This window comes from Lactuca virosa, chromosome 8 (genome assembly GCF_052849685.1).
Source record: "Lactuca virosa cultivar CGN04683 chromosome 8, Lactuca_virosa_CGN04683_v6, whole genome shotgun sequence".
Lineage (NCBI taxonomy): Eukaryota > Viridiplantae > Streptophyta > Magnoliopsida > Asterales > Asteraceae > Lactuca > Lactuca virosa.
This window is the reverse complement of record NC_136433.1, coordinates 30,569,112-30,585,334: the sequence shown is the minus strand read 5'-3', so window position 1 is coordinate 30,585,334 and position 16,223 is coordinate 30,569,112. Positions and strand designations below refer to the sequence as shown.

The window sequence follows — 16,223 nt, the reverse complement described above, 5'->3', positions numbered from 1 at the left end:
GTTTGTTGTTAATGTGTCCAAGACGACAATGCCACAAGCATGCCTTGTCTACACTATTAGACAAGTCAATATTAAACACACTATTTCCTAAGCTATCAACACAAGTCACTGTTTCATACACACCACCACAAGGTAAAGCTTCAAACATGAAAACACCATTCTTATAAACAGAAATTGAACCATTCAAATCATTAAAAGAATATTTAAAACCTTGTCTGAACAATGCATGAAATGAAATAATGTTTCTCGTCATCTCAGATGAATAGCAACAATTCAATAAATCTAATCTAACATCATTACTAAGCAAAAGTTGATAAACTCCGATCTTGGTCACTGGTGAAGACTTCTTGTTTCCCATGATCAAGTTTATCCTTCCTCGCTCTATCTCCTCACTTTCTTTTAGCCCCTTCAAATCAGAACAGATGTGAAAACCACATCCTGTATCAAGGACCCATGAACGAGAAGATAATGAGTTATTAGAAGAAATAGTGTAAATACCTGCTGAAGACGGCTTCACTTTGCCATCTTTGATATCCTGCAGATATTTTAGGCAACTTCTCTTCCAGTGCCCTTTGTCATTGCAATAAAAGCAATCAACATCCTTTGGATCAGAAACATGGGGAATGGTAGCATTGGGCTTAGCCTTTGGGCCATTTGTAGATGACCCAGCTTGAGTCTTGCTCTTCCAATCTTGCTTAGGAGGACCTTTCCTCTTTTTCCCCTTTCCCTGTCCAATAGCCAAGACAGGGGCACTTGCAGGAGTGGAGGCTATACTTTTACCCTTCATCCCTGCTTCAGCTGTCTGCAACAAGTTGTGCAATTGGGCCAGTGTCTGCTCAGTGTTGTTCAAATGGTAAGTTAGGATAAACTAACCATAACAATCAGGTAATGAGTTCAAGACCATGTCAATGGCCAATTCCTCATCAAAGTGAATGTTGAGCTTGACCAAACGCTCTATGTAGTGTTGCATTCTTTGCACATGAGATACAACCGACTCCTATTCTTTCATCTTGCAAGCCATGAGTGACTTGACTACTTCAAACTTTTCTTGACGAGCTCGCTTATGGTACTTTTCCATAAGGTCCTTTTTCATCTCAAAGGGCCAGTAGTCCTCATAGTACCTCTGCAGTTCTGGGGACATGGTTGCGACCATAATGCATGCCACTTTGGTAGCATCATCATAGTGTTTCTTGTAGGCAACATATTCTTCAGGAGTAGCTTTAGACTCATCAAGCTCTTTGAGCTCCTTTTCAAGGACATATTCTTTGTCCTCAAATCGACGCCATCTTGATGTTACGCATCCAATCGTTATAGTTAGAGCCATCCATATCGACTTTGGAGCAAATGTTGAGCAAAGAGAAGTTGTGGTTGGAGGATGATGAAGCAGAAGTGTTTCCAGGAGTAGACATCTGAAAAGAAAGAAAGTTTTAGTTAGATTTCAAGACACCTCAATATAATAACCCAAAGATATAATATTAAGGTTAGGATCCAACTATGAAGATTCACAACTTAGAAATGGGATGCCGAGATCCAAGTTTAAATTTCATAAAGGTAGGTGAATGACGATTCACCAATTCCACCATTAGACGAAATAAACGAAGTGAAATTCCTAAATCCTTTTGAGATACATTGAAACTATTCAATGACATGTTTTAATCTCAGATTATGCTATTCTATTTGTGACTGGGATACCGAGGATCACAAACAAGATGTGAATAACCATGCAAATGTGCTTGGTAACCTCATCGTCTTTATCATTAACTATTGATGTGCCGGTAAACCACACACGCTCCACCAAAATGATAATTATGAGATACCCATTACTACTCTTTATTAGTGCCTATTAGTGTGCTGGTAATCCACACACACTCCACTAACGACCAATAAAGCATAATGTGCAATTTCATGGATTAGCATACTTTTCATATTTTTCCTAAAGTAACTAGAGTTGGGATTTTGTAAAATAATGTTCTAGTACTTTATTTAATAACATTATACTTTTAGTGAGGTGTAGTTGTCGTATCAAACCCGTTCTGCTAACGACCCTCCACTAATCAAGGAAGCGGTGGGTGAGAGTGGACACCCATTCAACTACCATTTTATAGGCGGTTTCCTTATACCCCCCTTATAGACTAGCTTCGTGAATGAGGCATACTAGCGATTTTACTGACCATATTCTTATACATATATAATATTTAAATTTTAATTATAATATATATATAAGGTGTGTTTTAAACTTTTTAAAACTTTAGGGTTTATATATAAATTTCGAAAATTAAGCCATTAATTTAAAATTTAAAATAAACCAAATAAATAGATTTAATATTTATCTATTAATTAACTTTTAACTAATTTATTAAATCTTGTAAGGATTATCTAATTAAATTAAACAATTAATTTAATCCTAATCCATATCCCTTCTAGATTTCGAAAATAAGGGGATATGATAATTTCCTTATTTTTTTCAATTATCCAATAAGGCAACAATTATCCAAAAACAAGAAACCCTAAATTACCATGTAAATTTCGAAAATCAAGGGAGGAGGCTAGGGTTTCCAAAACCCTAACCCTAATTTCGATTAGGGTTCATGGAGGCTAGGGTTTTTCGAAAACCCTTTGAACCAAAACCCTAAAAATCGAAAAATTTGGCCTTTAGGGTTTAATAGCTATAAACCCTAATTTGCAATTCAACTATTATAGCAATTCAATTTAAAACAAACAATGGCTCTGATACCACTGATGGGTTTTAGGTAAAACAAATAAACTAGAAAACAATTCCTAAGTTCACATGCAACCTACTTTGGATCTATGTTTTAACTATTGAACATATAACTTTGAATTGCAAAACAAGAACCCTAGAGGAGGAGACTATTTTCGAAAATAACTCATTAGGGTTTAAGAGTTACATACCTTTCAATTGTTATAGTAAACAATTGATAATCCTATTGAACTTGATCTTCTTGGAAGCCTAGCACCACAAATGTAATGCCTCTAATGGAATCACACCAAGAACTAGCAAGAAGGAAACTAGAAGGAGAGAGAGAGAGAGAGAGAGAGAGAGTAGGGTATGCAATTTCGGCCCTAGGGTTTCACCAGGGAAGGAGTGGTCGAATTTAGGAGCTGGGAGGCTCCTTATATAGCTGAGGGATTTAGGGTTTAGGGAAAAACCCTAATACTCCTTTGCTTGGGGCCTAAGCTAATCCAAAGGCCTTATCCAAGCCCCATGGACGAAATCCTTAGGGTTTCCCCTATAGATTTCGTCCACCTTCTTCCAAGGAGGTTCTGGAGCCTTCCACTCAACTATTTGATAATTACAAACTAGTCCCTGCACTTTATAATTAATACAATTAACCCCAAAATTAATTCTAATTAATTTCTGGCTAAATATTAATTAAACCTTATGATTTCTAATTAATATATTAATATTTTAACATATTAATAAATCATTTATATTAATTTATTAATCTTATAATAAATCAATATCTCTCCTTTCATAATTTCCTTGTCCAGTTGCTAGGTTTGAGGGCAACCCAAAAACACTGTGCTGCTATCAATTCAAGTACATACCAATTATAGTTATGGGCTTACACACCTAATCCAGCAGTTGATATGCTATATGATCTGTTAGATCGGTTTGTTGTCTATAGACTGTTATGTGATTATCTGTTATATGTGCACATGGTTGTTTGATTGGGGGTTTGGGTTGAGGCGGTCCTGCTTTGTGCTGAAGGCCAACATACCTAAGGCGGACCGGATAGACTTCAGGCCCCGGAGGGCACATAGTTAGGTCGAAGGCCCAGTGAGCGGTCCGGATAGGCTGAAGGCCTTGCGAGGCGGTCCAGATAGGCTGAAGGCCTTGCGAGGCGGTCCAGACGTGCCGAAGGCTCGGAGAGCGGTCCAGATAGACTGAAGGTCTGTGAGGCGGTCCAGTCAGGCTGAAGGCTCATTATGTATATTGTAGACTCAGAGAGTGGACCAGGTGGACTGAAGGCCCGGTGCGGGCGGACCAGTCACATTGTAGACTCGAGATGCATGGCTGTTCTGTTTACTTATATGTTGTTATGGTTATATCGGTATGACATTGGTATTTTGGGGGTAACTCACTAAGCTTTCGGGCTTACAGTTTCAGTTTATTGTTTCAGGTTCAGCGGATGGTCGTGGGAAGACGAATGCGTGACCGTACACTTCCTCGATTGATGATTATGATTTCTGGGAACTCTGATGTTTAAAATATTTTGAAAACAAATTGTAATGACATGAATGGTTTAAAATGATTTAAAAAGTTTTAAAATTGGCTCGCATTTTTGGATGTTACAATTTTTTTGGAGAATAAAATTTTGTGTTGTTTTTTTTCTCTCAAATATTATACTATGTGTTCTACTAAATATTTCGTGTTGCTTATCATTGACGGAAGATGACAGTTTGTTGGTTCCTAACTATCATATTTATGGCCATCAGGTTATATGCCAAAAATGTTTTATTATTGTGTGGAATTTTACGAGACCACCACCGGGTTATATACTCACTATACATGCTACAAACTACAAAGAAAAAACGGAAAAAAGGGGAAAAAAACTCACCAAAACCGTAGATGTACATGTCACCTACGGTGTACAAGCAACTGATGCACAAAATATGCATCAGCTGCTTGTACACCGTAGGTGTCAGACGATCCAATTACTGTTTCTTTCTTCGCATCCAACTGCTATTTCGTTCAAGTATCGATTCAACCCAAATATCATATCACATAAGTATACTTTATCACTATACATATTAGAAACAAATATATATATATATATATATATATATATATATATATATATATATATATATATATATATATATATATATATATATATCCGAAAACCGTAAATGGGGTCTGTCATCTATGGCGTACAACCTGCTAATGCACATTTTGTGCATCAACAGCTTGTACACCGTAGGTGGCATTCATTCATCTACAGTTTTGGTGTTTTTTTCTCAGTTTTTTTACAAAAAAAAAAAAAAAAAACTATATCACATGCTATTAGGTTACAAGGTAAACTATAAAAAACAAATAAAACGAGGTTTAAGAGAAAAACATAATTGTTGTTTGGAGCCGTCATTGAAGAACGTTTTGATAGCTTCAAACACCCAAAAATGACTAAATGAAAAATTTGAACTTTATATATTATGGACTAATGGGCCCTCAACCCATAGATGAGCTCCAAAACCGTAGCACATTAGCCCCAAATCCTAAGTTATTATCTCTGAAACTCTCCAAACCGTAGATTTTTAGTTGAAACTGTAGGTTTCCTTAATCGTCTACTGTTTGGTAGGTTATTTTTTGCTAAAAGCTAATTTTTGACTATTAAGTAAATAGTTATTAAAAATCATAGCTAAATTTGTTATTTTCTAAAAAAAGGCAAATCCAGATTTATTTTATTTTATTTTATTAAAATGAAAGTATTATGGTTGTGATTAGACTTTTTAACCTGTCCAATTAGATGAAATTGTTCTAGGGAAAATGACTTATAAATGTTATTATGTTTCAAATCGTTCAAAAAACATAATTTAAGTTTGGTATGTTCAAAAAAACATCATCCAAATAAAGTCTTTGTACAAAAAACACCAACCAACTATATACTTTGTTCAAATTTCAGCTTATGGCAACCAACAGTTGGTAAAAAATAATTAAAGGAAAAAAATAAGAGGAAATACTAAGGATGGTAACTATGTTTTAAAATCATTCAAAAAACACCATTCAAGTAAGGTCTTTGTACAAAAAACCAACAAACTATACATTTTTTTCAAAGGTTACCCACTGATAACCAACTCTTGTAGGATAAAAGAATAACTTGGGCTAATTATTGGTGACATGACATAATAATTAGTAACATGTCATTAGTTGATACATTCCTCCTTTAAAAATCGATTTAGAGCTTCTTCATGAACGGTCGACTGGAATTTGTGAAAACAATGAGATAAATGTTCATAAGTTGCTCAAGGAATGGGACTTGTGAAGATCGAAAGATGCATAATAATTTGTAATCCATTCTAGTTTAGTCATGACTTGTAGCTAGGCGAGATGCAAACAACAAGTAGATTTCACCACACTACAACTTGGCGTAAATATTAATCAAGACAATTGTAGTCACATTACAAATTGGCATACATATTTAAAAAAGTGTATTGCTCAAGATTGTTATACTACCCATAACAAAAGCTTACACACACACACACACACACACACACACACATATATATATATATATATATATATATATATATATATATATATATATATATATATATTCTAAAAATGAATCACATAACCAAGCAATATATCGGAGAAAGACATGATAAAAATTTCGGTTAAAATTACCATTCGGTTTGGACAAACCCCAAAGTTTTTGACATGATTAGTCTTCGTGGTTGATGTCCCAATTTGAGAAAGATGCCCACGCCCACAAGGGTTTGTATCATCAAATATCTTATGTGTCTTTAAAATGTGTGAGATTAAGTTGGAGATCATCAATATTCATATTCTAATAAAAGAATAAGTTTATTCTTCTTTTGACATGTGTCATCTTATTAAGACTCCTAATTAATGTCACACCACTTGTCAACCTATTGATTCTCCATTTTAAATTTCTCATTCTAATTACATTAAATTAAAATAAATTTAATACAAATTATAAGGTGATATAATTTCATGTATTTATTTAAATCAACGATTATAATTTTATATAACTAAAAAAATATCTCTTAATTAATAATTTATTTAAAATAATTAATTTAAAATAATTGATTAATAATTTTGAGTTTTTAATATGAAAGTTAATTTTATAACTATGGTTTCCACAGGTTATAAACTAGTTTAAAATAAGAGCAATCAGATGAAAAGAAGTCATTCATTTATGCAGAAGCATTAAATAGATTTATAAAGGTGGAATATATTAATTAATGTCTTGTCACTAATTATTATGTCATGTCATAATACTTAGACCAAATCATCCTTTAACCTATAAGCTATAAGGCTTGAGGGAGTGGCCTCGCCACCCCTCTCGCCAAAACATTTGCTAAGATATGGCACACCATTCCTTAAGAGTTGCTAAACAAGACGCCAAGACCAACTCGCTAAGGAAGTAGCGTGAAGAAAGAGAAAGGTGTAAAGGTTAGGGATTGGTTGCTGCACTTTGATTCTCATTTAATCACATTTTGACCCTATTTTTTATTTAAAAAAAAACTTTTTTTTAAGATTTGGTAAGGGTGTTACCACTCCCTATGAAGTGCTAAGGAAAAAATGTTAGTGAGGTGGAAGACAAAAAAATGACGTGACGGCAAAAAAAATGATATAACAAGGTGTTAGGAGTGCTACCACTCCCTCTAGCCTAAGAGTCGGTTACCGGTGGGTAAAATTTGAACAAAACATATAGTTGTATTGGTGTTTTTTGTACAAAAATCTTACTTGGATGATGTCTTTTGAACAAACCAAAATTGGATGGTGTTTTTTGAACGATTTTGAAACATAATTACCATTTTGAGTCATTTTCTCTTGTTTTTTTTCCTTTAGTTATTTTTTACTGGTAATTGTCGGTTACCATAAGGTGAAATTTGAACAAATTATGTAGTTCATTGGTGTTTTTTGTATAAAGGTTTTATTTTGATTGTATTTTTTAAACATACCAAACTATAATGATGTTTTTTGAATGATTTTGAAACATAATTATAGTCATTTTCTCATTGTTCTAAAATAGTAAAATCATCCTAGCGGTTTGATCATTATTCATCCTAGCAAAAGAATATGTCTATGTTGACTCAATAGTTTATGGTTGACTTAATACTATGTTCAACAAATGAATACAATAAAATAAAATCTGAAAGGTAGATTGAGTAAAATATATTGAAAGCTTCAAAATCTTTTTATTTATAATACATATTGTTACTTTAAGGGATATTAACGAAATTGACATATAAGAACAAACTAATTAACAATAATGACCATATTTTCTCAAATTTAAAAAATAATCCTTTTATCTGGACACCATATTCTTGATTATTAATATTTGTTCCAGAATAGAAGAGATATTGATAAGATATTAAGATGTGACATAAGGTATTTCAAAATCTAACATAACATGATGAAGGTATATAAGAGATCTTAAATGACAAAAAAAAGTTTAATGACCTTAAATAGCAATGGAATGGAACATTAGGGCAAAATGAAAAAAAAAAAAAAAAAAAAAAACCTTGTTTGGTTGATAAAAGGAATGAAATGGAACATTGCAATTTTTTCTTCTTAGGCTGATTTCATTCTAAAGGGGAGGGGCGCTTTTTTTTTTCTGATTTTTTTTTCATACGATTTGGGAATGGAATGATGTATATAATTATATATTATTTTTATTCATATAGTCTTTCTAAATTTTTCAAAGCTTCAACTTTATTTTTTTTTAAATAAATAAATTATATTTCAAGATTTTTATAGCATCTAACTCTTTTAATTTTATAATTTGTTTAGATCATAGATAATTTTTATAAAACTTATAGAGCATATTTTGAACCAAATAAAATATGCTTATATGCAATTTATTTAACCATGTACTTTTATTTAATTAAAGTTTGTTATTATAAAAAAATTATTTATTTATCAATTTTACTACTTAAGTTCATAATTTTCTTAGAAAAAAAACATTTTTGAATGATTAATTATATATTTTCGAGGCAATCAAACATGACAATGAAATGTAATAATCAATTTCATTACCTTGTTTATTTCATTACGTGTCTAACCTATTTCTTGGTTATTCAATTTCATCGTACCAAACATGGTATTTTTTTTAGAACAGCATGAATAAAATTAAAAAGTTAGCTAGAAGCTAGCAAGGAAAAAAAAACCAAATAAAATTAAAAAGTTAGCTAGAAGCTAGCAAGGAAAAAAAACCACAGTTAAGGCTCCATTAGATTTTTCAACCATGCAATCCAATTTTGAAGCCTTCAAGTTCCTAAAACAAAACCAATTAAAAGAGTATTTCAACCATGAGATCCAATTTTGAAGCCTTCAAGTTCTTAATCGTATCCAACTAAAAGAGTATTTCAATCATGTGATCCAATTAAAAGAGTACATCATAACCGTATCTATAATCATATCATTTCGGTATTTCATAGACCAAATAACTTCCGCATTACGATAACACCAAAGCACCCACGTAAACCGTATGGCAAATCAAGGAAAAAGCCTTCTTTTCTATGTATTAGTTGTATTAAAGTTACAAAATCATATTTACATACGATCGAAAACACATTAAGAGGTATTTTCTCACTTTCCCACTACATATTAATTATCTATGATATATATTAACCTGACACAGTTGGTTAACATTGTGTTCAATTACATCATACGACCACCAATAACGCTGTATTTGTTTATCATATTTCCTATCAATTGAAGTTTGTTTTGTATGATATGGGACCCCTGTCGACAACAAGAATATATAGTCTTTTCAATTTTAACACATAGCATGAAACTTTAGTCGATTCAGTACATCTAGATAAGTTTTCCTTTTGTTTTCACATAAATGTCTTAATGCCAACAAGCATCGAATTTGATTACTTATTTGACACATAATTACAAGTTAATACAATCTGCTGTACGTTTTCATTTAAATTGTTTAATAATTTATGAAATATACCGATTTAAAAATGTTAAAATGTTAGCAGCTTATCATATCTTGTAAAACAATTCACTATATCAAATTCTCGGAAATTTTGAATATTTTTTGAAGTCTAAAAATATGTATTTTAACTATTTCAACCTGACAACTATTATATATGGATTGTACAAAAACACTTGGGGCTTACCTGAACAATCAGAGACCACAATCTTTGCATGTCACCCGAGACAAATCCCATATGATATGAGAATCCTTAAATCTTCATTAAATGTGTATGTGTATCAGAAAGCGAAGAAGCGAGGTCATCTCTAGATTGGGATCGTCTGCTTTGCAGGTGCATCCGACCTCTGTGAGGGCTAGGGTAGAATCCGCCCAAAGTGCCATTACTATCAAATTGCATCTGTCCCAAGCTACCTGAGGAAATACTATGTGGGATGGTTGGATATAATGAAGAATCTGCCAGCTGGACATCAGTGCCACGTGCCACTGGACTAAGTGGTGTCTTCATTCTTCCCTCCCCTAAATCACCATAAAAACACTGTCTTAGAATCTGCCCAAAGTGCGTGCCATTACTATCAAATTTTCGTTTTTCTTATTTAACCAATACACTTTGTACATTGAAATTTTCACCCATTATAGCAATAGGTAACATTTCAACTTGAATTATGATGACATCAGGACATGACACAGATTAGCATGTTTTTATGCCACGTCATTGTCCGTCTAATGTGCACATGTGTTCATATCGCTTGTGTGACAATTTTTTTTATACAGCACTTTCAAATTAATTTTTTTTTTTTTTTTTTTTGCCAATTTTTTCTTCTTTAGTTCTGGCATCAAACTTACAACATTGTACTTTTAAGTTTTTTCTTATTAATATATCATACATTATATCGAATATGGGTACACCAAAAATAATTTCACGAGGGGGTGGATCATTCTTCTATCTACGTTTAGAAAATTCATGCAAAAATCTGCCTTGGACCTCTTCAAATTATATTGAGAAAATTGTGGAAAAAGGAAGGAATAGTAAATAATATGTAATAATTTATTTTTTGTATAAGAGAAATCAAATATCCTCCTATGGTTTGTTCCTCCCATCTTCCTACTCACTAGATCAAGACAAATATAAAAAATCAAGAGAGGAGATTAAGAGTGATAATTAGTGGATTCCACATGTCATTATTTTATATGAGAAGGAAAATGGGTGGAAACAAAAGGTACGATGATATTTAATTTCTCTTCGGCATAAGCATATTTTATTTTATTTTATTTAATGTATGATTTTTTAGTAAGAGAAAATTAAAAGTACAATGTTGTAATTAGAAATGAAAGTTTGATGTTATAATTAAGAAGATGGTAAAAAGACTTTGAAGTTTGAATGAAGTATTTTATAATAAAAAAAAAGTGCCATATTACACTCGCACATCCTTTGTAGATAAAAACTTGCTAATCGGTGTCATGCCATCGTAATTCAAATCAAGAGATTAACTATTGCTACAATGGGTAGATTTTTAAAACTATTGTGTCCTAATAACTTTTTTTTTTATAATTAAAATGCCATAATTAGAAAATCAATATAAAAATAAAAGTACAACGTTATGTCATTCATTTAGCCCCAAATCAAAATATATTTAGTTTATTATTATTTTTTTAATCTTTCATGCAGCGTGTAGAAAGTAGAAAAATGTGAATTAAATCTTTGGAGAGTGTATGGTTAGCTTTGTGAATCCTATTAATTTGAGTAAAAGAAACTATTTTCTCAAAGAATTTACCTGAAATGACAGGACTCCAGCGCCGGTAATTAAAAGGACTCGATATATTGAGAACAGAATTCCCCGATATGTTTCTGTGCCTAAAAACCGGTAAATTCAACTTACGAGAGAATCGTCTACCAACCAATGATAACACAAACGCAAGTAAACACAAGGAACCCAACAAAATCACTAATAAGGTCAAAGGGTGCATCTCAATTTCAAACAATTTGTAATTATAAAACCCGGGTCCGGGTCGTCTCCAAATCACTTTCCCAGCTTCCAGAAGCGCAACCCCAGTTGTCCACGTAATCCCACCCGACCCGATATTAACTTGACTATCTTTTATACCCAAACCTTCTCTCAATAATAACACAACATATGGTGCTCTGAAACAATATTGCTCTATAAACGGCTGAGCTGGCACACTGCTCTTAGCAACCTCCCATGATTCTTCACAAAATTTCCGACCTTTGGACAAAACTTCGTCAAGTGGGGCCTTATCACTCAAATTGAAAAACCGATACACCACATAGAATCCAGACATCGCGTAAAACTGTCCGTATGTATGTTTTTTTGACAATTCCGATGAATTGAGAGTCAGTTTTGCTAGTTTACTACATTCTTCCCAATTTGGAGCACCGATTAACCGAACCGGGTTTCCATTTTTTCCTATGTAATGTTCATCGTACCTAGATTGCAAACAAGGATGTCTTATGATAACTTTATCACTACTCTCCGGGTTCATTTTTAGTAAATGAAGTACAGATTTGTGAAAAGCATCGTTTAGACCATAGCCCGAAAGAGAATAAGCACTTAACCGATGGTTGACTTGACCAATTGTCACGTTTAACGTTGTATTTGTGTAGTCATTGGTTTCAAATGTGACCTGTAAAGATGATCCACCTAAGTCAAGTGCACCATATGTTTGTTTATTTGGTCTATTTTTATCACCAAGCATATGGGTATGATAATTTAAAGCTATCCATCCATAAAACGCTTCTTCTGTCCCACTAATGATTTTAACCCACTCTCGTTTACATACAAAAGACGAATTCTTCAAGATCAACCACGCGTTGTTCAACACCCAGTCTGAGTCAGCAGTGGGTAGCCTCCGGACGCCAGCTGTCGCGTAGAGAAACAATGAGGTGGATTTATGTGCGTGTTTTGGGATTTGTTTTTCAGCCCAGTAAAGGAGTGGGTTTATGGCTTGGGTCAACCCGGTTACATTGTTGACCAGCTTGTCAAATCCGGGTTCGGTTTCTTTACGGTTGTAGGCCCGCCCACTTTGAGAACTGGGTTTAGAATTAAGATCTTGTGGGATTGATTTTAACAAAATTGGAAGGTTTTGATTTTTTTGGTGGTTGATGGATGCTTGGTATATATAGACACGTGTACCTGTGCTACCACAATCAAGTACAACGAAGAATCTGGAGGATTTTTTTGACCAATTTGAATAAAGATGAAGTGATGTGTAGATAAGAGAAGCAATGAACAGGAAGCAAACGAGAATTACCCACTTTCTAGATTTTGGTGATGGTTTCTCTTTTAAAAAACTTGTCCCACTGTTTTCTCTTGAGAAATCAATCTGGTCAAGTCCATGGTTAAGATTAAGATTTCCTTCTTCTGGATCAAGTTGATTGTATGTAGAGAAATCTTGAAGTGAAGAGGAGAGTCTTAAACTATTTTTGTGTCTAGAGTTGGGGAAAATGAAATCACGAATAGAACCTCTCAAAGGGGGCAAGTCTGATGATGTGTATACCATGCTTGAAGAAATTTGGGAAATTTTAAGCCAGGTGATATCTATGGCATCCCAAAATACATAGAGAGGATATGACACAAGTTAGAAGATGGAAGCTCTTCATGTTTATGAGCATTGGCCTCTAGTCACGGATAGATAGGTTGACCTGAAAAAAATCACAGTGTGAGTACTAGCTAGCCTTGTGATTGAACTTTTAAACTGTTTAGAAAGGATATTTATTAAAAACACTGTTCGTATAGCACCTGAAACTATAATTTATCACATAGTTATAGTACTAAATGTAGAATATTGCACCCTAGTAGGAAGGCCCTAATTCACAAATTCCTAGTATGAGACTATAATGATTGCATCTTCACTCTTGTGCAAGGTCATGCCCTAATGCCTAATCTGACCTCTTTCATAGATGGAAAGATAGTTTATCATGATTCATGAAAGCTACCAGAAATCCAGAATCAGTATCCGGAGGTGTCTCCAAATATTACGGATCCGAAATATACCCCATCTGATCTAACAACTTCAATTTGATATGGAGCAATTCAAATTTGGGCGAAAAATAACGACCAGATTGAACTATATCAGAAAGCATTACTAAATCTGAACTTAAGAAGTAATATATTTGTCTTTTAAAATCGAAATGTTAACAGGACTTGGAGAGCATTAGTTGTGAATGTGTTTCCCTATTTCTGTCCGAAAACTGCAATTTTACTTGTTCAGTTCTAATCTTCTATGAATCTCTAAGTTCTGATAAAAGCAAAGTAACCTTCAAATTTAGTTTAGTAGCCACAACATTCTTTTCCTAAGTTCTAGTTTCTGCATTTTCGCGCACCCGGAAACGAAATCATAAAAGCACGATACCCTATTCCTGATAACCAGAATGCAAAACATCGAGGATAGCTTCTAATTGTGAACATACAAAACAACAAAAAACAATCGATCGCAGCGTGAAAACGACGAGATGGCAACAGTAAATTCAATAAACAGAAATGGATTTGCGGATACTTACAGAATCGGAGCAATGAGGTTCCTTCGATTTAATAAGTATACAAGGAGTATAGATCTCGAGGGAAGAGTATGAGATATGTATGGAGTGACAGTCTCGATTCAACCGATTGAGAAGGAAATAGCCAAAAATTAACACTTGAAGAAAGACGGTTGAAATTGTTCTCTGAGTTGTCGCAGATCACAATCAACCGTCGTCGGTCGTCGGTCGCCGGGTATGGATTGGATCCAAACTGGCGAAAAAAGAGATATAGGCGCGCCTTTCCGCGTTGATCATCTCCGACACACAACAAACCTACGCAACGACTCCTTTTTTTTTTCAATAAAAGGAATTTTGACTTTTTTATTCTTTTTCTTGTTTACGATGGTTTTTAATTAAATGAATAAATATATAAAGTTTGAGTTCATGTCAACTTAAATTAGACACAATTTCTTTTAAGGTAATAATTATTCGAATATTAATAAAATATTTATATTATTGTCGAAATTCAGAAAAAGAAAAACGTTTCAACTAAAATCAAAAGCAACAAAATCTTATATAGTTTTTACTAAATAGCTCAACTTTTTCAATATCTCAAATTTGCTTCAACAAAATACCTATATCATCAACCATTTGTATAGCTGTTTCTATTTGAATAAAACCGAATTGTCTAATTGGACAATTTTGATTGGACTAATTGGTTCGGATATTCGGATCTTTGGATTGGTTTTCGACAAAACCCAATTATTATTTTAGATTTCGGATTGGTTATGGTTTATAAAATAAGAACCGAATAGTCCAAAAAAACCGAATAAACATTTACTATTTATTTATTTATAATATATATTTATAGTTATTTATTGATTTTGTAATTTATTTTTTCAAACACGTTCAAAACGTTTCACCCAATAAAAAAAACATTAATATACATTTTCTCTCAAAAGTTTTTTATCTATAAAATATTTAACTATAATATATCTTTTTAGTAGTTGTTTATAAATTTCAAATCACAACTAAATAATTTGTTTTCGCTTATTGTGTAAAGTTAAGTAATATTATAATTATATGTCGTTTTAAAATGTTTCGGTTTTTGAAAACCGAATTATAAAAACCGATCCAACCGAATTGTAATTAGATCGGATCGGATTGGATTTGAATTTAGTTTGGACAATTTGGATCCATGTTTTGAAAACCGAAATCAATTTGTATTCACTTGATTGGATCGGATCAAACTGATCCATCAAACGAACACCCCTAACCATTTGTTGAGACTGACATTAAAAAATTTCTCCAAAAACTTCCTGTTTCTATGAGATTCAGGTAACATCTCATATTTAATTTTTTTTCGACGCCACTCTTAAGCTTTTTAAGGGCATCCACAACGGGGTTTTAATAGAAATTGAATGGATGATAATTAAGATTGAATAGAGTGTGGGTGATGAATGAAAGAGGGTTGAATAAAAGAGTTGTATGATTATTGAGTGGTTGAATGAACTTAATTTTTTTCTTTTTCAAATAAATTCTAAACCAAATATATATGTGATCGTATTTTCATATTATTTTATATTAGATTTTTTAAATTGGGAAATCTCCAGAAAAGTCCTAAAATTTTACCCTAATTTACGAAAAAGTCTCAAACTAAAATTTGTTTACGAAAAAACATGAATTACCAGTAAAAATGACGATTTGACCCATTTTTTCCGGTTTACCGGTTTTATTACTTACATGTTTCACTAAAGTCCCATTATTTTACCCTAATTTGCGAATAAGCCCCAAAATAAAATTTACTGATGATTTGGTCATTTTCTTCATGTAACATACATTTTATCGGTTTCATTGTTGACTTAGACACCTAGTCATTAAATTAGCTGATAAGATGAATACGATGGGTTATATAATGTCACATTTACTGTAAAATTTGATACCCATCCCATTGGCTCATTTATGACTATGTATCTACGTCAACAATGAAACCAATAAAATGTGTGTTTCTAAGAAAAAATGGCAGAAAATGAGTTGATGTCTGATGACATGGATATATTGGGTTACATAAGATTAGATAGACAATTTGATAT

The 16,223-nt window shown here is 32.8% G+C and overlaps 1 protein-coding gene across 3 annotated transcripts; it reads right to left on the bottom strand.

Moving 5' to 3' along the window:
- Positions 1–8,866: 8,866 nt before the first annotated feature.
- Positions 8,867–14,465, bottom strand: LOC145129759 (putative apyrase 7). 3 transcript variants are annotated; one of them, XR_013717650.1, is made up of 4 exons: positions 14,173–14,465; positions 11,429–13,314; positions 9,841–10,172; positions 8,867–8,984 (listed from the first exon to the last, which is right to left on the bottom strand). XR_013717650.1 is itself a non-coding variant. In XM_079064557.1 (3 exons), exons 2-3 carry the CDS (start codon positions 13,170–13,172, stop codon positions 9,907–9,909), a joined length of 2,010 nt encoding a protein of 669 aa, XP_078920683.1. In that variant the 5' UTR covers positions 13,173–13,314; positions 14,173–14,465; the 3' UTR covers positions 9,729–9,906. The 3 variants fall into 3 exon arrangements, 1 of the variants encoding a protein (XP_078920683.1); XR_013717649.1 differs by lacking the exon at positions 8,867–8,984 and adding an exon at positions 9,199–9,454; XM_079064557.1 differs by lacking the exon at positions 8,867–8,984 and having other exon boundaries at positions 9,729–10,172.
- Between the last annotated feature and the right edge of the window lie 1,758 nt (positions 14,466–16,223).